This window comes from Anopheles maculipalpis, chromosome 2RL (assembly GCF_943734695.1).
Source record: "Anopheles maculipalpis chromosome 2RL, idAnoMacuDA_375_x, whole genome shotgun sequence".
NCBI lineage: Eukaryota > Metazoa > Arthropoda > Insecta > Diptera > Culicidae > Anopheles > Anopheles maculipalpis.
In genome coordinates, this window is record NC_064871.1 from 54,283,037 (window position 1) to 54,306,628 (window position 23,592).

A 23,592-nucleotide genomic window follows, 5' to 3' on the forward strand; every position below is an offset into this window, starting at 1 on the left:
GCAATAGATAAGAATACTGCAGATCATCTGAAGCCAGGAAAATGTAATGCTAAGCACTACCTTTAGCACACAATCCAAAAGCAAAACTAAACAACAGAAGGAAATTATCAACATCGACACCGTTCGGATTACACACACGAAACTGAGAGATGACTCTTCGCTCCACTGTTTGCATCAGTTTGGCCCAGCGCAGTGTGGGCCGATGTGGTGAGATGAGCTAGAGAGGCTAGAGATACTACAAACAACACTACCGTATTCTACACTTATCACAATGGCGCGTACCTTTGCTAATTCACTTTCAGTCTTGTGAACCGTTTCCGGCGTGTCTTGCTCACTTGAATCCCTCCGGGTTTTGGTTTTTTTCGTCATTTTGTATCCGTTAGCGTGTTAAACTTTCGCAATCACCCAACTACTCCTCCACGGTCTTTGCTGACCATACCGAAACAAATACCTGCCCCTCAACACTTTCCCTGCTCGCATTCATTGCGCATAATGAAAATCGTACTTCAGGCACTGCACTTTTGGTGTTGTTTGCTGTTTTTTAAACAATCCAGCGCTATTTCACTGCTGAAATTGTTTTTAATCTTCTCTGTTTTAGATCACGGCAGTACCAAATTTTCTTCTTCCATTGACAGCTCTACATAAAACACCCCACACACGGCCTTCACACACACCACTTTACGAAACGTGTACATGGATCACTTCAGTACTTCAGCGAATGCATCTTTCAACTTCCTAGGCATCAGCGCTCGGCTACCGGAATTTGAAATGCTCGGGGCGACTTAATCCAACCGCGAAACACTTTTTCTAAGCACCATATACATCACTGAGATCATTCTTATGCATAATACAATAAACTGTGCCCATTTTCATTACTTTTCACGTATTATTCACCAAACATTTAGCAGCATGACGACACACACACGCATCTCCCGCTAATGCTCAGCACCGAATAAACTTCACACTTGCATACAACCCAACCAAAAACGCGAGATCGCACGCACACATTGATTCTAACCAGCATTCATATTTTTTCTTCAGTTCTACATCCGTGCATGATAGCCAAGGATAGCATATGTATCTTTTTCTCTTTTACCTTCGCTGCATGTACGTGGAATAATACGCATCCCATTGTATTGACGTGATGCACCCTATTTATGCTTACGCTAAGCGGCAAAAGCGTCTCTTTTGCTATAAATGGACTAGTGCTTTGAGGGTGCACACCCTCTTTTCTGTACCAACAAACCCCACTCTTTCAGATCAACCTTTACCATGGGCCTTTTCGCTCTGCGACGCTTCTCTGGCGAGTATTAGAAAAGGATAGATGACTTCCAAAATCTGTCAGCGGTCCCTCCTAATCGTACCCTTGACAACAACAGCATTTTAGGGCCGTGGTCAAATTTATTCAACATGCCCTGCGGAGCTGCAAACCGGAGTAAAAGAGAAGCTGGAACGCTTTGAAACATGACGGAATGAGCATGTGCGTACTGTATCGTCCCAGCGTCCCAGGAGCATAAGCGATTGTATTATTAAAATTAGTTTTTATTTTTCATTTCATAAATTTTTGTTTCTTGATGTCTTTCGTGCAACTCTATTCTATGCAGACATTTCCACACAACCCTTGAAGAGAATTGTTCTATTTCTTTTTTTTCAGCTATTAGATCTCAATACTTTTCCCAACATAGGCTATGCTCATCCCTACATAGAAAGGTACACTTTTGAGGTGGTCCTCGGCAACGAACGCACAGCGACCGTCTCTATTTTACACACACAAATGCACCATCGAATCGCGTGCATATCCGCAAGGCCTCCTAGTTTTCTGTTTTCGATTCAAATGCTCCGCTGCTTCTTCCTGTCTTTTTCCAATGTTTGTTGGTGGGTTTTTCTTGATTTTAGCCTGCCCAAAAAGAGGCCGCCAGTACTGGCATTCAAGCCAATTTCAAACCTAAAACACTTAAAGAGGGGCAGATGCAACGCATCCAAAACATTACAACGTTGCCGCTGTTCACGGATTTATGTTGGGCCGTAAAACCGTGTACACCTTCCTTCCTTCCTTCTCTCTTTCTTTCTCTCTCTCTCTCTCTATCTCATTTGACGAAAAAGCTGGAAAGAAAGAAATGCAACTTGTGCTTCGTTTCATGTGTTTGAATATCCTTTCGATCGGACCCTCCTGCAGCTTGCTTGCTGGTGGTGGCAGCGAACCATTCTGATGATAATCGGTTGAATTGCTTTTCGAAACGCCCGCTCAAGAGCACGTGGACGATGGAGAACAAGTTACCAAGGGACGTGTTCTTACTCTTGGTCCACTCGGTCTGGGGCTTGGGCAGGATGTTACCTTCATACAGCCAATGATAATTGTTTTAAGGGGCTCCCTATTATTAGCTATCCTGTCGGGGTCGGGGAAATTGGACATTGTCTTTAGATGTGCATGAAATTATTACATTGGTGTTATAGTTTAATCGAGAATGCCTCTTGTCTTAAGATTGGTGGAGGAAATTGTTGATATCTTGGCCAATGCAAGAATGATAAAAGAGCCGTCAACCAACGCAGAAATGTAGACAAGTGCAGTGATCCACGAATTGGGATGAAATGTGTTCGAAGGTGTAGCTTAGAGGTCAGTACCAAGGGGCGTGGTATCAACATTTGCATCACGCTTTGTTCGAATAAATTAACGTGCATCTCACCATTGTAGTTAGATTTGTGTTTATTCCACAGCATTCGTTACAACGTCGGTAACATCCATTGAAAGTCATTTTCAGAGCTACGTAAATCTTTTCAGCTTTTTTTCTTTTGATGCACGCATTTAACTCACATTTATCAACATGCTTCGAGACAATCATTAAGAACAAGATTCTGAAGCTCTTCTCATATGTTGGAGGTCGAATATTGCGTGTGAATAATTTATCCAGTATCACTATAATCATAATTTTTTCCAACACAAGCAGTGTTGACAATGCGGCACTGGACCGTCATAATTAATTAATTATAAATAAATAAATAAATAAATAAATAAAATCACTATAATCACTATAATCATAATTAAATTGGCAAATAAGTAGTAAAAATGGATACAAATAATTTATGATGGATACAAATAATTTTGTCTGATGACTAAACATATAAACAGGAATATAATAAACGGCATAAAAACAGAGGCGGTCCGGTGGTATAGGGGACAGCGGCGCCGGTCTTCAAACGGCAGGACCGAGGCTCAAATCCCATCCGGATCGTCCCCCCAGAGTGAGAGGACTGACTAACCATCTACGTCTTATCGGCAGTCTAGTAAGCCATTTCGATGGCCGGCGTGACCTTAGAGGTCGTTAAGCCTAGAATAATAATGATATTAATACTAAATAAAAAACTTGGTTGACATCATAGTTTGAGTTCTTCTCGTCCGCCGCCGACTGAATAATGTTTTAAAATTCTTATTTATACCATGTAGCCAGACAATCATTTCTTGCTATGGAAAAAAGATCGGATAGGATTCGATACCAGATCATTCCCAAACACTGGTCAAAGGCTATCAAAATGTTTTTGCTTGGCCGACACCTTCTGGTACCACGCCCCTTGGTACTGACCTCTAAGCTACACCTTCGAACACATTTCATCCCAATTCGTGGATCACTGCACTTGTCTACATTTCTGCGTTGGTTGACGGCTCTTTTATCATTCTTGCATTGGCCAAGATATCAACAATTTCCTCCACCAATCTTAAGACAAGAGGCATTCTCGATTAAACTATAACACCAATGTAATAATTTCATGCACATCTAAAGACAATGTCCAATTTCCCCGACCCCGACAGGATAGCTAATAATAGGGAGCCCCTTAAAACAATTATCATTGGCTGTATGAAGGTAACATCCTGCCCAAGCCCCAGACCGAGTGGACCAAGAGTAAGAACACGTCCCTTGGTAACTTGTTCTCCATCGTCCACGTGCTCTTGAGCGGGCGTTTCGAAAAGCAATTCAACCGATTATCATCAGAATGGTTCGCTGCCACCACCAGCAAGCAAGCTGCAGGAGGGTCCGATCGAAAGGATATTCAAACACATGAAACGAAGCACAAGTTGCATTTCTTTCTTTCCAGCTTTTTCGTCAAATGAGATAGAGAGAGAGAGAGAGAAAGAAAGAGAGAAGGAAGGAAGGAAGGTGTACACGGTTTTACGGCCCAACATAAATCCGTGAACAGCGGCAACGTTGTAATGTTTTGGATGCGTTGCATCTGCCCCTCTTTAAGTGTTTTAGGTTTGAAATTGGCTTGAATGCCAGTACTGGCGGCCTCTTTTTGGGCAGGCTAAAATCAAGAAAAACCCACCAACAAACATTGGAAAAAGACAGGAAGAAGCAGCGGAGCATTTGAATCGAAAACAGAAAACTAGGAGGCCTTGCGGATATGCACGCGATTCGATGGTGCATTTGTGTGTGTAAAATAGAGACGGTCGCTGTGCGTTCGTTGCCGAGGACCACCTCAAAAGTGTACCTTTCTATGTAGGGATGAGCATAGCCTATGTTGGGAAAAGTATTGAGATCTAATAGCTGAAAAAAAAGAAATAGAACAATTCTCTTCAAGGGTTGTGTGGAAATGTCTGCATAGAATAGAGTTGCACGAAAGACATCAAGAAACAAAAATTTATGAAATGAAAAATAAAAACTAATTTTAATAATACAATCGCTTATGCTCCTGGGACGCTGGGACGATACAGTACGCACATGCTCATTCCGTCATGTTTCAAAGCGTTCCAGCTTCTCTTTTACTCCGGTTTGCAGCTCCGCAGGGCATGATGAACAAATTTGACCACGGCCCTAAAATGCTGTTGTTGTCAAGGGTACGGTTAGGAGGGACCGCCGACAGATTTTGGAAGTCATCTATCCTTTTCTAATGCTCGCCACAGAAGCGTCGCAGGGCGTAAAGCCCCACGGTAAAGGTTGATCTGAAAGTGTGGGGTTGTTGATCGGAAAGGATCCTTATCAGTGGGAGGTTTTACAATCTTTGCATTATTGATGTGCGCAGTCCGCACCTTGGAAGCACCAATGACGAATAGCGCAGTTTTTGTCGACGCTTGTCGAAATTCAGTTAAGCTCCAAAAGACCTGCAGAATATGCGGCACGTGATTTCAAGTGGTTTCACTGCCAACAGGCAGGATCGAATCTAACGATAGGAGGAGTAGGCGGACGAATAGGGCCCCGGCAGATGCTTGATGCGGGGGGTCCAGTAAAAAGGGCCCCGCGTTAGCAGGTTTGCAAGAGTAACTACGAGCTAAGGGTCTCGTATTAGACGATCAATTTTTGATTTAGATATGAAATAGGCTTCAACATCCGTGCCGCCTAGGATATCCAAAAACCTTGATCCGCCACTGTCATGTTGACTATATGTGCCACAACGTCAAGCAAAATATTCTGCAGAACAAGCGACTGAGAGGACTACTACTGATCGGAGTATTAGTTCTCCTGGCCCTGAACATAGAAGATACAAGAGATATCAAGTCTAACGCTAAAGGTAGAGGACAGCTGCACCACAAAAGCCCGCATAACAACTGTGCTAACTGCCGAGTCTTAACAATCCAGAATGTTGTCTATAAAGTCCTGTCATGAATGTCTTCAGAATTGCTTCACTTACTACAGATTTCGTCTCTAACTACCAAACTGGTCTTATTTCATTTCAAATATCTCAGAAATCTACAGAATAGTCTGGCACGCCAACACACTTTGGAAGCTGACGGTCACTATGGACGTTGTGCAGAGCAAGCTGAGTGTTTCGAACATGCTCTTGGAGTCATTCGAAACTTTTCGTCGACATCAAAAGCACAGGGATGGACTCATCTATTTCCTATTCCTAACATCTACAACTAGGGCGCGGGTTTCACCTCATCTATCCATTTCCTTGGTTGCTTCTTTACTACTTTTTGGACGCTCGAACCACGTTCCCTTCCTATTTGACAATTTTCTTCACCCAACATTCAACTGTTGAACTGTGCATTTACCCTACATGAAAGTAAACTGTGTAAAAGTACTAAAAATTGGTTGTATACTGTACATTATCAACACTTTTGACGGTGGAACATCGATAGTTTGATCGGTCGGTCGAGAATGGCAGTGCTTCCATAAATTGACTGGTGCCAGATTTAGCCCTAAGCAGAATGGAAGCTGGGACCCTTATCGCATTGAATTTGTTGACCGGCGGAAAAGATTTTTTCCAGATTTCCCCTCATCGACTTGGGGTCCCACATGGCCGCTCACATCAAGTACCGTTAAACCAACCTTTGCGGGGATCAACCCTTCTGCGAAAGACTACCCTCACCGATGCATGTGGTGATGAAGAATGAGCTACGAGGTAGGCAATGGCTCAATGGGAAAATATCTCTAAAAATGCTGCCTATAGGGCACTGCTGACTCACTAGCCCACAGAACTTCGTTGCTCTTAAACTCTAGCCTTCATAACGGCCAGACGTGTCCGCCTCCAAAATCAAAGATATTCTTTCGGTCGTAAGCTGCTCCTCCTCGACGGACCCCGGGACTTTCACACTGTCGACGCACGGATACTCGCTCTCTGCCTTTCATGCCGTTCTTTCCTAGTGGGCATCCGATTTTGCCCCTCTTCTCGCACGCTCTGATGTCGCTAGAAACGGTGGTGGACTTGGTGATCAACCCTAGCGACACTCTTCCGGCAGACGTGACGTGCGCGCTCTCCTTTCGGAGTTTCTGCGATCGTTTCGCCCTCGATTTCGAATGGTGTCACAATCCGTTGGACTGGCAGTATGTGGCTGTTTTGGACACTCCTAGTTCCAGCCAACCTGTAATTCAGGCGTGACAATGCGAGCGAACTCTTCGATACTACTCCACGTTGCCTGACTGGAAGATCAGAGGATCATCCAGGAGGAGGTGCAGAGTGATGAGGTTCGGACCGCCTTCGCCCAGCAGCCGTTTTCGTTCCGCTGCAAACCGGCGTCACTGATACACCGGGACATCGCTGGCAGTCCTGGGCCGAAGTGAACACATCCTAAACAGATGGTCACGAAAGGAGGAAGCATGTTTCCACCAATTTATCCTATATTTGGAATAAACCTTAACAAAAACTCCCGATGTAGAGAATTATCTCGCGTAACTTTTATTTTCATATTATTTCGTTTCGAATTATTTCTTAGCTTTTAATCCTAAAACTCTTCCTCAAAACCTAACCAAACATTAACTGTGATTCAAAAAATGTACTTCCAAATTAGCATTGCTTACGTCTTTTTTTTAAAGTACAGTTTTTAATGGACAACATACGTTTAGTTCGCTTTCTTTGCTTGATGTTGACTGCTGCACGTCAAACGATAATGAAATAATGATGATTTTGTTGTACGATTAAAACAATTAATTGTGATGTGTAGATCGAGCATCCGCGTGTACGTTGTACATCATTTTCTAACATCAACTTTACCGATCAAATACCGATCGGGCAGGCGGGCTGGGTTGGGTGGCAAAGTTGATAAGCGCGGAGGTGTTTTTTTTTTTGTCCAGTTGATGAATCTCGTCCCTTTTTCTCCAAGCGTGTATAGGGCAACTCCATCTCACAAGATAGAGGTGCGTTCTTTTTTTTTTGTTTAGATTTTCTAAAAAAAAATGGAAAACCATTTAATAAATAAAAGATAAAATTATATCAATAAAGGTAAACAATGTGAAATATAATTAACGAACCAATGAAACCCCGAACACAAACAAATAAACAAAAAAAGTAATAAAAACAATATACAGAAAATATGAACAACATTAATGATACAAAGGATGCTGAATAATGAAAATGACGATGAAATACAATTAATTAAAACACAACACAACCCAATAAAAACACGAAAAACGAATGGTTAAACACACACTCACACAGAGATATATAAAAAAGTGCAAATATAAGCATGATTTCCAATTCGAAGCCAATGGTGAAAGTGTTTTGCAGCAAATCATTTGCTACACCAACACTATTCCAAAAATATTTTAAAACATCCAAGCAAGCAAACATCCTTTCGTTCCGATTAATTCTTTCTCGTTTCTAAAGTTTGTTTGTTTTTTTTTTTTTGGATATGATAATTTTTAGCGTTCTGTGCTTCAGCGCGAGCAAAAAGCCTTTAAAAAATGTTTTTTTTTGTGAAGATCAATTTACCTATTAATAATTGATTTTAAAAACTCTTACGAATCCGTGTGTGCGAAACATGAATCCTGCTCGTATCTGTATCATTGATGTGATAGAGAGTTCGTTCAAACAATTCGATGCTGGTTCAACATAAGTACATAGATAGAAACCACTCCACTCCTATCGTCGTCGTCCTCGAAGGCTTCAACAGGTATACTAGGCGTTGTCTTTTGTACGAGAGTGTCACGCGCTCTCTCCCTCGGAGGGTTGAAGTGATTGAAGTTCGTTGCTTTCTGCTCGAAATGATCGAACGATCCGAGCGATCGAGCGAGCTACGATGGCATGGTACGTGTGGGGGGGGTTCACAATGAAAAATGCCTTGTGATGGACTTACAACAATAATTATATATATGTACATCGGTGTGTTCTTACAGTGTAGAATAAGTTATTTCATTTAGCTATCAGCACAGGTGATCGATTTAAATGATACTTCCTGGAGGCAAATTCGTCTTATGGCCGAATCGATATCACCAAAAGGAATCATGTACAGATAGGCATAGATAGATAAGTAGTTACATAAGTAGCTGCATATAATGCACAAGTGCCACAACAACGATAACAACAGCAGCCAAAGAAAAACGACAGCCAGATTAACAACGGAACAGAAAACAAATAGTTTCTTTGTATGAGGTTTGTGTTTTGCGAGACGAGCTTTGGTTGTTAGCTGCACGAATGCACAACGATGTTTCGCAAATGTGCGCCTTATGTTGGGCAACAAAAATGTAGGTAGTGTAGGTGTAGAGCATGCATTAGTGGCTGCATTTTGAAGACACGTGTACGCTTAGGTTTAGTTTGACTTTCGTTGACTAGTAGCTGTAAACAGAGAGAAGAAGGAAAGACCCACATTAGTGTGTTCCCATGCTCTATTGCTATTACCTTGGAGAGAGAGAGCGAGAACTGGCAGGGGGGAAGGGGGGTGGGGTGAGTTTTTTCCCAAACCAATGTCCATTGAACATTGTCGGATTGCCCTGCCAGGACGCTTATAAGCCACCTCCAGAGCGTTCGATGGTGATCTGCTTTCGTAGACGTTCCTGTTCCTTGCGGATTTCTTCCTGCTCCGCGACCGCTGCGAATCGGGAGTGTGACACGAAGCCGGATTTGATAGCAGACATCATCTGGTAGGAAACAGAGCAAGAAATCTTTCGTTAGTGCCACACATTCTTTGATACTTTTACACCCCAACTGCCCATACCTGTAGGTACTCCTCCAGCTCGACCTGTCCATTCATGTTGGTGTCGATCTCCTTCAGAATGTCGTGCAGCTCCTCTCCACTAACCTCCGCATCGCCGAACGACTTCATGGCACGCTTAATGTCCGTAATCGACACGTAACCCTTCTTCTCCTTATCGATGGTCTCGAACCGCTTCACGTACATATCCACCTCCTGCTTGGACAGGTTGATCGGTACCTTCTCCTTCAGCGTACGGTTCGCCTGGTGTCCCATCTGCGTTTGTAGGAAGTGTTCGCACGCCTTAATCTGGCGCTCCTTCTCGTCCTTCGACCATTTCAGCTCCTCCGCCATAATGTCCGCAATCATTGGCAGAGCTTCGATCGCAGCCTGCACGTTCAAGAACGACAGCCGAAGACGGCGCGAAATCATGTCCACACACGTGCAGGCATACTCGCGAATACCGTAGCGAACCTCCGCATCAATGTACGGGAACTCGGGGTGCAGCTTCTTGCCAATGATGGGCCACCGTTTGCCCGTCAGGGTAGCCAGCTTGGCAACGGCAAACGCACGATCACCGTACGAGATGGCCAAATGCTTGGCTACCTCCACCTCCAGCCCAAGATCTTGTACCAACCGAATGTACATCGTTGGGGTCCAACCTTGCGCTCCTTCAATCCACAGTCCATCGGTAACACAGCCACGCTCTGGCTTCAGATTGCACGCCTTGATCGCGGCATCGATCGTGTGCTCCGCCATCGCACGGAACGTCGTCCACTTGCCACCGGCGATCGTGACCAGCTTCGAATCGCTCACGTGCACGATATGGTTACGGGCTAGCGATTGTGTGTCCTCCTTGTTCGGATCGGACACTAGCGGTCGGATGCCGCTCCACGCCGACAGCACATCGCCACGGCGCACATCAACGTCCTTGTTGAGATAGTTCTTGATTTCGCTCAGGATGAACTGAATCTCGTCCTCGGTCGGTGTCGGTGTGCGCGTTACGTCGCACGGCGAATCGGTGGTGCCGGCGATCGTGCCATTTAGCCACGGCAGGAAGAAGATAACGCGACCGTCGGAAGTGTCCGGATCGAGCAGACCCATCTGCTGCGGGCTGTAGTAACCCGGCAGCACAATGTGCACACCGGAGCTGGGGCAGCAGATCTCCTTCACGGTCGGGTTGTCCATCTTGCGGATCGAGTCCGTGAACGGACCGGTGGCATTGATGACACACTTCGCCTTGATCGTCCACTCCTTTTTGCTCATGTTGTCGCGCACCTTCGCACCGCACAGCACATCCTTGCCATCGTCGCCCTTCTTCTTCAGCAGCTCCAATACCTCAACGTGATTCGTGATGGAGGCACCGTGACGAGCGGCTGTCAGTGCGATGGCCAGGTTCATACGCGCATCATCCTGCTGCCCATCGTAGTACACGATCGCTCCGCACAGTTTGTCTCCGCGCAACATTGGGAACAGCTCCAGTGCGTCTGATCGTGACAGGTAGTACGAACTTTTCACATTACGATCACCGGCAACGAAATCGTACGCCTTAATACCGACCCAGAAGTAGGGAATCTGCCACCAGCTAAAGCAAGGAAATAGTCAACATTAATTTACCACGATCGATGAAAAATTGGTTAAGGGAGTAGACAAGAAGCACTAACGTATAAACGGGTAGCATAATCGGCAGTGGTCGCGTGAGATGTGGAGCCGATCGCAGCATTGATGCACGCTCGTGCAGCGCTTCCTTTACCATCCGATACTGCTCGATGTCCAACTGCACGGTCGCAAGGCAAAACGAAGCATAATAATATTAGCAACATTTTATGATAAAACAGGCTGATCCGCTCTACTCACACCAAGGATAGCTTTCTGTAGGTATCGTACGCCGCCATGAATCAGCTTGGTGGATCGTGACGAGGTACCACTGGCGAAATCGTCCGCCTCAACCAACGCCGTCTTAAGACCGCGTGTGACCGCATCCAGTGCGCAGCCAGCACCGGTAGCACCACCGCCAATAATCAGCACATCGTACTCTTCGCCACTCTGCAGCGCTCGGATCTGTTCTGATCGTGGTGGTAAGGTGCGCTTACGACGAACACGTTGCATTTCCTCCATTTGAACCTGTGCAAGAACACAACATCGATCAAAACAAAAATCCATCAACAGTTTCGTAAACTATTCTGTCTTACCTGATACTGAGGCGTATCTTTGTGCTGAAGGGCATAGGTGGACAGAGCGGCACCCATTGCGATACCGGCTGCTGTCACACCGAACTTTCGAAGTCTCGATGCCATGGTTGCTGCTGATTAGCGGGTTCGTGCGAAAGGCTGCTGAAACGATAGATGGCAAAACGCAACAGATTAGGACCTATGGAATTATACTACAGAGTCGGACCGTCTGATACAACGGAAGAGAGAGAAAGAGAAAGAGAGAGAGAGTGAGAGAGAGAGATAAGACACGTGCTACATGAGAGATTGGACTGATAGTAAATTTGCTTGCACTACAGTGCATTGTGCACATTATAAAATGCATTTCACACATGCTGATGCGGATGCACTTGAACTTCATTCCGCCCGCAACGAGATCTTCATGATGGTCGTGATCGTGTGAGTGTGACTATTCCGCAATATTTCATCACCGACTCATTTGGCAAACAGGTGTGCGAGATGAAATGATTGAAAACTGTTGCTTGCAGCACATAATGACATCATTAATCCGGAGTTGAGAATGTACGTTTTGCTGCTTATAATTGTGTGGAATGTGAAGAGAAGAACACACACTCGCACGCACGCTCTCAATTCGTTTACGTTTTATTGCAGCGTGTCGTCCGCATGGAGATAAATGCTGTCCCCGATACGCTGACTGGCCCAAAAAGCAATATACTACGAACCACTTTTATTTCTGCGGTTGCCTGTTTTCCAATGGGAATTTTCAAACCAACCACGATGCTCTCTTTATATGAATGGTTTCACCCTACACGTGATAAGCCAGTGACCGTGCCGGTATCCTCAGGCGGTGTTGTTAATGATGGACCGTCGCAAAGGTTTGTCTACGTGTATAGAGGTCATATAAAGGAGATATCGAGCAAGGGGTGCGACATGAAAGGGAGTAAACATAAATGAAACATCACAAACACAACTCATGCTGCTTGTTGGGTTGCAACGTGATCGGTTGTACGAATAAGACTCCATGGTGGGGGGGGAGAGAGAGGGTTTTTTGTTTGGCCTTGAAGAACCGCTTCTCCATAACGCGTTTTATTTACGGAGAACCCATAAACAAAAACCCAATGCTATGCCAAAGACGGCAAAACGGCGTAGCCAAGCGTAAAACCATTCAAAATTCGCGAAGCGTTTTGTATGTGTGTGCATGTGTGTGTGTAGAATGATTCGTTCAAATGACATCATCGCACGGCACGCTACTGACGCCGATAGAGTCAATGGCGGTGTCTACCAATGCTGCTCATGATGCTTTGTACTAGTTGTAACGCTAAATTATTTAATCTTCTACATTGACGATCACTCATGAAAGTAAAATAATCACGACACACCATCCAACCGTCACGTGATCTAAACAGAGTGGGTAGTCGCACATGATCGTGTCCTGTTGAAACCTTCGACGCACCCCCACGACACAGCTGATCGTACTGAGCGCGTCTTTTTTAGCATACTTCTAGTGAACATCACAGTGAAAAACGATCGTTCGCATGGGATGTACTTCTGTCCGCGACAGACACACCAACAAGTAATAGAAACTCTACTTCCCCCTTGACTTTCCCGATCATCTCGCCCATCCAACCACCCAACAACATCACAGTGTCCGATCGGTTAGCTAATTAAGACGGAATATCAAACCTACCCACACGGTAGAAGAGTGAGAAAAAAAACTTAACATTCCGTTCTATTAATACATACACCGAAAAGTAAGGGAGGATCGTAGAATTCATTGGTCACTTATGTTTGATCGTACACCCTTTTATCTCTAGCGATCTCTGTCACGATTATGTAAATCGATCGATAGCGCCAAAAAGGATCGCTCACTTAACTCCTTATTTCTGTTGAAGTACAACGCAAACACTGGCATTTTGAAAAAAAAGCAACGTCCAATTACACTGTGACCTCGGTGGTTGGAATGTCCTTCCTAATCCTGGTATGTCACATTCACACAGCACTTGAAACACCTGGTGTCCATTCTGGGGTGTTCCGATCGTAGGTTCTTTGGTGTTTGGTTTTTGTACTATTATATAAGGGTAGCCTGATTTAATCCCCCAATTGATTGAGCTAGAACTGGGTCACTCGTTAAGATCACTGCACACAATACGCCTGGTTGTCCTATTGTTCTAGGCTGGACACAGATCAGCTCCATTACCTTGACAAGCGTTGGCGGGCGAGACGGCCAACGATGGTGCGTGGATGTCTGTCTTTTGTAGTGTCACACTAGCCACAAGTTCGTACCGAACTCGGTAAGCTCGCAATGCCCTGCACTTCGCAAGGATCGTTTGTAACCCCGTTAATAAGCGGTTCAACACAACCAGAGACCACGACGTCCGGTGAGCAAGTGAACGGATATATCATCACGAGCAACGATACCTCCCTTCCACTGTTACAGTGGCGCACTGGCCTCCTTCGGTCTTCGTTCGTATCGAACTCGTGCTTTTGTGTGTTGGTAAAGCGTGTCCGCAAGGGAATCAGTGCTGCGGAAACTGTTTCGCGCTTGTTTCCATCGTACGCCGCCGTCTACGAGTCGAGCTTTTTCAACAGGTCCAAGTTAACGGCTGTGCAAGGGGCGTGCTGGTGTGGCAAGCGTGCAGGTTATTATATCATAGCGAACTAAACAGCAGAACCCCCAATATAGGAGATGCAGTTTGGTGACCAGATTGGTTCACCCAGCCAGGACAGGTGGAATATGCTATAAATAAGCAGACAATCCGAAGACAGGAAGTGGAAAGACTTGCGATGCGCAGCTCGCCCGTTCGCGATCCGTTTTAGCCATCGATGCACTATCGATGCAAGTCGATCACCTAGAGCAGGGGTCGGCAAAGTATCGGCCGCGGGTCAAATCGCAAGAACACTACAAATTTAATACACAAGAAAAAGTCCGATTTTTAAGAGATCTTGACGCAAACAACCGTTTGATAAATTAACTTACTGCGTGAAGTACTTAATTATTTTGGGCTTGAGTTACTATACAGAAACCCAGAATCATTCATACAAGGCTTTAACAAATGCATTACAAACATTGACTAACCACTAATGCTATAAAAATATTCCCACTTGGTGTTGAGCATCTTACGACGGTTGGATGTCATCTTAACCATGGGTTTCATAAACATGAATCTTCCAATCCGTCGAGTCCTTAACTATCATATTATCCTCCTCTGCTTTAGCTACAGAACAATTCGAAAAGGTCGTCAGTTGTTCCGTTCTGAGTGATTTGCACAAGAAAAACTACATATCAGATATGTGCTGGCAAGTTTTGTAAAACCATCTAAGAATGCTCTCGTCGTTTAAATTTTGTGTTTACCCCCATGATCATTTGTTTTTACAACGTTACATCATCGACTTTCCTAATCAGTTTCTGCCGCTTTTTACTGTAACTTTACTACTGTACTTTTGCAAGGCCTGAATCCCGTCCCATATAGAATGGAGAGGATATTGTAAAATTGTAAATTTTCACTGATGATCAGCATATTCCACAATGTTTCCAATAGTGTTCCGAATTTATTACGTACGTTCCGTTTCTTCAATGGAACGTTTGAACCTAGGTTCAAATAAAATCACAAAGTAGGCTTTTTGCACCTACAGTTTTTTGTTCGTTAGAATGTTAAACCGTTTAATCTTCTTTTTTTCCTTTTTTTCTGTATAAAGCTCCATTATTTAACAACGAAAGTAACGCTCCAAGTAGCAAAGTTTTATTAACGCTTGTTTTATCGTATATAGGCTTTGTAAAATCAAAACTTAAGAAACTTAAGGAAGGAAGGTCCTTGATCCACAATATTGTGGTGTAGATGAGAAGACTAGACTGAGAACTTCTGAACGACAGATAATGTAACCGTCATTTGTTGTTTGAGCAGGTTCAAAGATCCTACCAGGTTCGTTCCATTCCTTTTTGAAAATTTAGTAGTTCCGTTTCGTTCCGAAGAAAAATGAAACTTTCCCATCACTAGTTTCCAATAAGTTTCTAACTCATAATTTAAACAAATTTTCTATAGACATTCTTCCTCTGTTTTAACCACAGCTACATTGAACCATTCGATGTAATGTAAAATTATCAAGATAAGACGTATAATAAAATATTATACACTGCTTATTTAGTTGTTCGGACATTGAGAAAAATGTTCGGAAAAAAAAATTAAATTTTTTTCTTAAAATTTTTAACTGCAATAAAATTTCAACTGTTTAAAAAACTGCAATAAACCAATGAAACAACTCCAACTAGGTTTTCCCTTGCTTTGAATCTTGAAATACATTTAAACTTGATTTCTATCCTGATTCTATAGCAGTACCTTATTATTTTTGTTTTATTCATGTCAAACGGCCTGATCGTAATGCTTGGTATAAACGTATAAATGTTTTTAAAATTGGTTTGTCTTGCAGAAGTTGGATTTTTTCATAAACTAGCTGTCCTTTAATGAAATGTGTGCAGACCCCTGGACCCTGCTACATCCGATACCGGTGTGTCCTAACATTCGGAGGATGCTACACACAAGCAGTTCTAATGATAGTTTAAAGTGGTGCTACGTAGTAAAACACTCAACAGGGCGTCCTATGAAAATGCATTATTGAGAAGAGCACGCAACACACTTACGCTCTCGATTTGATTGGGGATGCTGCACTCCATACACATATTATTTCCGATTTTTAATTTGAATTCAAAACTCAACCGGTGCGTTCCCGCCAACCACACGTGTCGCAAATAAGAAACAAACATTCTCTCGATTAGTTGACCCTGAACGAGAACGGCGTGTGTGTGTTTGCGCGCGAGGTGGTGCATCCAAGATGCAAGCATTCATACCGGTATGCACTCTTCTACGAAGCAAGGCATCGTTTATCGCAATGGACACACAAACAATAAAATAACACCACTTGTTTAGTTTAGCGCCATTTTTTTTTTTTGCACTACCACCGTGGCACCGATGTTCGGAATGCATCGGTCGACCTAGAAGGGGTTGTGTAATCTGTGACGATGATGACGTGCGTTCAAGTTTTTGCTTTCCAGTGATACTACTAGTTTTATCGATAAGGATGGGTTGATACAACCGGAAACAATCGAACAGCGTGAAAAGTTCTATTGACACCATCATTATATTGACGCGTGCCCGTTTACTGTTTACTGAGACTGTATTTGGTTTCTCACATGCACTTCATACTAGAACAACAATTGATTACTTACTTACTTTTTACAATTGAACTTGAACTAAGCTTCCTCTACTCCCTTATCTCTCGTAGGAATAGAGAGATATGTTTACATCTTTATAATCAGAATTATTGCAGGTCTGTTTGAGGTTTGAATCGAAACTAATAGCTAGTATATATATAAGAAAACAGTCTCCAACTGTCTGCCCCGCAAGCAATATATCCCTGTCGAGCGTGGTTGACCAACTTGCGATCAATAATAAAAGTTTCCCACGCAAAACCAACACCGGCCAGACGTAGTTAACCACGCCAAAGATGCATCGGATAATGCCACACAAACAGCGTTCGGGAGTGTTTATTAATTTTTTCGCTTCTAAATTGTACAGAAATAGAAACAATTCCCGACCGAAAGAAGCGTGACATTACATTACTTCTGTCTGCTTACCTGGGGTTTAGCCAAGAGCGGACAGAAAGGAGACACACAAAATGTTCAAACGAGGCATAAATCTCTAAAAAATACCACGTCTTTTTAAGTGTAAAAGCAGTCTCCTCTACACATATCTTACTGTATCGGAACTGCCGTTTTGTTTTGATTACAGCACATTTTTTCTGGTATGCGACCTGGTTTTGCTAGTTGATTACAACACGATACGCCACATTTTCACAAACATACGAATTTCACTGCCAATGGCTCTGTATAGGTAAAAGATCGCAAGAAACAAGACTGATTCACCCAAACGGGAAACTTTTAATTGTGTTGGAATCAACCAAACGACACTTTGGCAAGCGTAATGGGAAAACAACACATTACATCTACGCTTAAATGTTGACCAGTTTTGACATTGAAACTCCTGTCCCCACTGTCGCTTGTCCTTACCGTTGTCGGTGTCGTGCTAGTGCAACTAGCTGGAACGTTTCCTCGAGACTATCGCACTTTTCGCTCCTGTATCGCCCAAAACCGCCCGACGAGCGGAGAGCGTGCGAAGTGCAAAAGTGCGCATGATCTACTACGGATCTACACTGGATACCGAGCAGTTTGGAGCACCAGTATCGATAGACAAAAGCCTTCTTCAACAGCTGACTCTTGCTGTAACGCGAATGAGCTGACCTTGCAAGCATTATAGGTCATTCAGTAAATAGAAGAATGAACATATTTTCCCATATCTTAAAGTGTGTTAAATTACTATTATTAAACGGTTTAAAATGCATAAGGAAGGAAAGGAAAAGTATAAGGAACAATTGTTGATGGGAATTATTTGGAAAATGTGCACGCACGTTTAACCCGATTGTTTGTAAGCTCCAACCTCTCCAGGTCTCCCATATGGTCTAGTGGCTAGGATATCTGGCTTTCACCCAGAAGGCCCGGGTTCGATTCCCGGTATGGGAAGGAAAATCTATTTTACTTTTATTCTGTAATTTAACATTTTTTTCCTACCAACGAATATCAAACGAATATTGATGAAACAGGACGAAATCTCTAATACTAATCATGTTAGGTTCTTTCAATACTTACATGCACGTTTTGGGTAGACAACATATTCGAATGCAATGTGTGCAACGGTTCTTATTTATGGACTATACCTTTCTTATCACTCACTAAGATCACACTGTTTAACCGCGATTCTTTAAGATCCACTCACCAACAGAAAAACCCATCGGTTCCGCCGAACGTAATACGAATGCATGCTCGTACTTTCTAGTACAAAGTTCAGCATCAATGTCCGGGATGCGTTGTTTCAGCTCGTGGTAGTACCGCACTGGCACCCATCCGTCTTTGGTTCCATAGTACAGCTTAATGCGTTGCTTATTCTGCGTAAGCGTATCCACATCCAGTTCCTTCACGTGTTTCATTTCATCCATTGCGAGAAACCATATTTTATCGATCACGTCCGGGTTCATGTACTTAAGACCGGTGCCGAGGTAATGCTTGGGTATTCCATCCACCAGATAGTACGCGTATATAATCCACGTGCGAACAAACAGTGGCAACAGGTTGAACATCCGGTAGAACCATTGCCAAACGCACCACATCGGGTTAATGAGTCTGGTCACGATGAACCCATTCTTTGAACCGGCCATCCGTTCAAGGGTGGGAAAAAGAAAGTAGCAATGCTGAATGCGTTCGTTTATGTCGTTAATTTTCAGCAATTCCAGTGCCATGTACGCTCCGATCGAATGACCAATCAGATGAATCTTAACGTCTTGGGGAACATATTTGCGAATAAATTCTACTTTGTGTTGCAACTGGCCCTTCAAGTTGTACATATTTTCATTCCCGTTCAGCGCTGGAACAGGCTTTTTGTACGGGCTTTCGTCCGCTTCATCATGCCCCGCTTGACCTATGCATGCGTCGTGTGGAAAGAAAATGTATCAGGTTCATCTTTATAGCGATTTTATTGGTAGCTAGTAAGTTTCATCTACCTATTACCCACACCGGTAGCTCTTTGTTGAGACACTCGTACACAGTGGACAGGAACTTGGTGTAGAACCCGGGGAGACCTGGATTGCCGGTAATGCATAGGACGATTTCCTTCTGATCCCCAAGCGATTCTTCTATCCACTTACCCCAGGTGAGTATATGTGTCGGAACTTTAGCGATTACCGGGTATGACTCTTGCATGGTTTTAACTGATCTACTACTATTATGTCTACACAAAACAAAGATCGACCGTACGGAGTATGTAATGAGACGAGCTCTATTTGCTGCTCCGCAAAAAAGTGTACAAAACATTGGCAATTATCTTTGGAACGTACGAGGCGTTTGTACATAATCTGTCATCCATAGCAAGTTCAAAACTCCAAGGTATAGAGAGAGAGCAGTTGGGAGCAAATAATGTTTTTCAAATACTTTTGACACATTTTCAATCAATCATATCATATTTTAGGAAATTATTGTATTTAGACGTGTGTTATGATAACTTCTTTCCATTTAACACAACAATAATTTTTTGTGTTTAAATCTTGAACAAAAATTTGCCCTACAATATCCCATCATTGCTCTATACACCTTGTTCCATCGAATCGCTCATAACTTGGCTGTCAAACAAATTCGTAGGAAAACAATGCAAAACAAATAGCAAGACTCGCCATATTTATCGATTTCTGTTGTGAAAAGGAAGGTGTATACTGCATAATTCTGCGCCAGAAAACACCATTTGTACGAGTATGAGTGAGAATCAAAAAAACCAAAACGGTGAAGTGAAGCAAGAGAAGACGGAGTCAAATCAAGGCGGTTCAAATAATGGTGGTTCGCAGGAAACCACTCGCCAAGACAGCATCGAACGGATCATGCTGCGAAAGCAAAAGGTATGTATGGGCGTCCGGAAGTTGACTTGTGGCACGATGTTCGGTGCGATGTTCATTTGCTATTCATTGTGCTTTAATGTAGGTCTACCAACTACCAAGGAATCAGAAGCTTACGAAGCTATCGATGTACTCCTCCTGCCAAGCGAACGAGTGCCGCTGCAGTGGTTGGAAAACACCGGAAGAAAATCGTCACAAAGATGTGGAAGTTGATTATTGTCCCGATTTTGCCGAAGAGTGCCGCAATCCGAACTGCAAACATAGTCTGGAGACACACATCCAACACTTGGGGGATATAACCGAGGAGCAGATGAACGAGCTGCTGGGAGCCATCGTGGATGTGGAAAATCTGTACATGAGCATGCTTCGTGAGTCGGATACTGACACGAAAAAGGTTTACGCTTATCTGTTCCGTTTGCTGCGGCAATGCATTCTCACGCGCACACAGGCAGTTATTAGAGGCCCACTGGGAGACCCTCCTTTCGAGCAGCCATCAATTTCGAAAGCGGTCACTAACTTCGTCTTGCATAAGTAAGAAAGCGTGTGCTCAGTGTCTCGACAAACGTATGCAATTTACAGCTATAAACAAATATCTTCATTTTTATCCTTGACAGATACGGCCACCTACATCAAGCAGAGTTGGATTCGATGACGGACGTCGCAAAAACGTTCCTCCATTGTTTGAATCATTGGAATTTCGAAGCGCCGAGTGCACGGCAAGACCTAGTCAATCAGGAGGATGTTTCCAACTACAAGATAAACTATACCCGTTGGTTGGTGTTCTGTCACGTACCGGCATTTTGCAGCTCGCTTCGTCACTTTGAAACTTCCATCGTGTTCGGCCGCACCCTTTTGAAAGCGGTCTATCAGTACGTGTACCAGCAGTTGCTGATGCGGTGTAAAATCGAGCGTGACCGTATGCCACCGGAAAAGCGTATCATGCTCACGCAGCTACCCAAATTCCTCGAAGCGCTCAAACAAGAGGTTGTAAACGAGGACTCTCCCATTTGGTCGCCGAACTTCAAACCAGCCGCTTCACTCTTGCTGCACAAAACGAAACGCGCACACGATGGCTCATCAATGGCAGGAACGGGCAAGAAGCTGGGTGACGCAAAGCGCTACAAAAAAGAATCCGACTGTGAAGATCTTCCGGACGAAGTGGTGGCGCGCGCGTTGAAGCGAATTAACGACTCAAACTACTCGAGCCGGGCAGAGGTAGTGTTTCCCCCGAATGCTCCCCGCGATGAGGCGGCAAAGGCGGAAGAAAACCGGCGAGAAATCGAGTTTCATGTCGTTGGCAATTCGCTGACGAAGCCCGTTACCAAGCAATCGATGCTGTGGTTGCTTGGATTGCATAGCGTGTTCGCCCATCAACTACCTGGAATGCCCAGAGAATACATCAGCCAGCTAGTGTTTGATCCGTAAGTCGGCGCTTGCTTTGTTTTTGTGGCCCAAATCAACAGCTTATCTTTCTTTCCTGCCTCTAACTCTAGAAAGCACAAAACGCTTGCCCTGATTAAGGAAGGTCGTCCAATCGGTGGCATCTGCTTCCGTACATTCGTATCGCAAGGCTTTACGGAAATTGTGTTCTGTGCTGTTACTAGCAGCGAACAGGTGAAGGGGTACGGTACCCATCTAATGAACCATCTCAAGGATTACAGCACCCAGAGGGGCATAAAACATTTCCTCACGTACGCGGACGAGTTTGCGATCGGATACTTCAAGAAGCAGGGATTTTCCAAAGACATTAAAGTTGCGCGCCACGTGTATGCTGGTATGTGTACGCACACCCTTCTGGTCCTTGCGCACAAGAAGCGTGAATCAATATGGCTTTTCTTTCACAGGATATATCAAAGAGTACGAAGGTGCGACACTTATGCACTGCGAACTCCATCCCAGCCTGATCTACACACAGTTTAGCTCGGTAATACGCAAACAGAAAGAAATTGTAAAGGAACTCATCACGCAGCGCCAGCAGGAAGTGCAGAAGGTACATCCCGGGCTGACCTGTTTCAAGGAAGGTGTGCGTAGCATACCGATCGAATCGATACCGGGTCTGCGAGAAGTAGGATGGCGTCCGACATTCCGAGCACAGCGAACTGCACGCCCACTGGAAGAATCTGCTGACCCTGACAAGTTGGCCAACTCTCTGAGCGGTGTATTGCTTGCCGTGCGGCAGCATACGGCTGCCTGGCCTTTCCTGAAGCCGGTCAATCAGGCAGAAGTGCCCGACTACTATGATCACATAAAATATCCGATGGATCTCAAAACGATGACGGAACGTTTGAAAAACAAGCAAGTTTGCGATATTTCAACACGTTCAACACGCTGAACCAATTTTTAATACATGTACCTTGCTTTACACATTTCAACAGATACTACGTCACGAGACGGTTGTTTATGGCTGACATGGCACGCATTTTCACCAACTGTCGTCTGTACAATTCACCCGAGACTGAGTACTACCGGTAAGCTTGCAGAGCTTTGTGCTTCTTCCCCAATAGTCCTGTTTTAACATCGCTTTAATTATGTACAGCTGTGCCAACACACTCGAACGGTACTTTCAAACCAAAATGAAAGAAATCGGTCTGTGGGATAAATGATGTCCACTAAACAATCTCGATCGAGCCAACCTGCACACGACCAGCAAGGATGAGGAAGATAACGAAGACGAGGACAACGATCAGGACGATAACGATGAGGACGGCGTAGAGGAAGCATCTGGCAGTGCTGTAGAAGATGTTATAACAAACGGGAGTAGTAGTAGTAGCAGTAGCAAAAAGGAGTCCGGTCAATATCCTCCCTGTGTAGTAGGTGAACATCGAAAAACGTATAAAAAATCTCTTCCTGCCGACGATCATCGTCGGTACGGGTTTCAATCGTACGGCGCGCTTTACAGCAAATCGGATGCTAAAAGTAGTTACGGAAGAAAGAGTGTACCGGGAGGTCCACCGCGGCACGTTGCCCTTTCGGTTGCAGGTACCGTGCCCGGAACGTTGAGTAAGGAGGACATCATTAATATGCCGGTGGTTAGTTTGGATAGCGATAGCGTTGGGGCTCACAGTAAATAATTTATTTAGAACAGCAGCGCAGGCAAAGATAATTGGAAAATCTGTCTAAAAATATGCAGTTACTAAAGTATCGATCGTCTTTGGGGTGGGTTGTGACCATTATTTGTGGCCTCTATAAACATAAACGTCTTCTGTGCAAATATTTTATTTCTACCTCACATTTTTAAAGAAAGCCATGCATTCTGATCGTAATTATTTTCGGTGTGAAAGTATACATGTACGTTTAGGAATTATTTAGAATTGGAAATTAGAAAAAAAGCGTATTCCAGCAGCTATTTTAAAATATGCCAAGCGTTCCCGAAACGCTTGCAACCGTTTCACCAACCATTTCAAATATGACTGTCCTGTTCTACTTGATCATCGTCCTCTTCAACCTAGGGTTTGTCCAGTACAACTTGACCAGTGTCGAGAAACGGCGACGGTTGTCTAGTTCAACCTACCCGTTTGTCCAGTTCATCTTGAGTGTTATCTAGAAATGCTTCGCACTTGTCTAGCTCTGCTCAGAAACTCTGTATTTTGGCCCAAA

At 44.0% G+C, this 23,592-nt stretch overlaps 3 protein-coding genes and 1 non-coding gene across 4 annotated transcripts; 2 read left to right on the forward strand and 2 right to left on the reverse strand.

Annotated features, from left to right (window-relative positions):
• Positions 1-8,911: 8,911 nt before the first annotated feature.
• Positions 8,912-11,680, reverse strand: LOC126557217 (glycerol-3-phosphate dehydrogenase, mitochondrial). Its single transcript, XM_050212919.1, has 6 exons — positions 11,530-11,680; positions 11,195-11,461; positions 11,002-11,114; positions 9,362-10,922; positions 9,161-9,284; positions 8,912-8,982 (listed from the first exon to the last, which is right to left on the reverse strand). Exons 1-6 carry the CDS (start codon positions 11,632-11,634, stop codon positions 8,957-8,959), a joined length of 2,196 nt encoding a protein of 731 aa, XP_050068876.1. The 5' UTR covers positions 11,635-11,680; the 3' UTR covers positions 8,912-8,956.
• A 6,327-nt stretch (positions 11,681-18,007) lies between these two features.
• Positions 18,008-18,079, forward strand: Trnae-uuc (transfer RNA glutamic acid (anticodon UUC)). Its single transcript has one exon. It is a non-coding gene; the product is annotated as a tRNA-Glu (tRNA).
• Positions 18,080-18,292: 213 nt separating this feature from the next.
• LOC126558468 (lipid droplet-associated hydrolase) lies at positions 18,293-19,444 on the reverse strand. Its single transcript, XM_050214490.1, has 2 exons — positions 19,114-19,444; positions 18,293-19,031 (listed from the first exon to the last, which is right to left on the reverse strand). Exons 1-2 carry the CDS (start codon positions 19,421-19,423, stop codon positions 18,304-18,306), a joined length of 1,038 nt encoding a protein of 345 aa, XP_050070447.1. The 5' UTR covers positions 19,424-19,444; the 3' UTR covers positions 18,293-18,303.
• A 391-nt stretch (positions 19,445-19,835) lies between these two features.
• On the forward strand, positions 19,836-22,715 carry LOC126559741 (histone acetyltransferase KAT2A). The gene is made up of 7 exons (XM_050215914.1): positions 19,836-19,998; positions 20,081-20,526; positions 20,610-21,416; positions 21,489-21,769; positions 21,840-22,290; positions 22,371-22,463; positions 22,532-22,715. The coding sequence occupies exons 1-7, from the start codon at positions 19,858-19,860 to the stop codon at positions 22,596-22,598; spliced, it is 2,286 nt and encodes a 761-aa protein (XP_050071871.1). The 5' UTR covers positions 19,836-19,857; the 3' UTR covers positions 22,599-22,715.
• Positions 22,716-23,592: the final 877 nt, after the last annotated feature.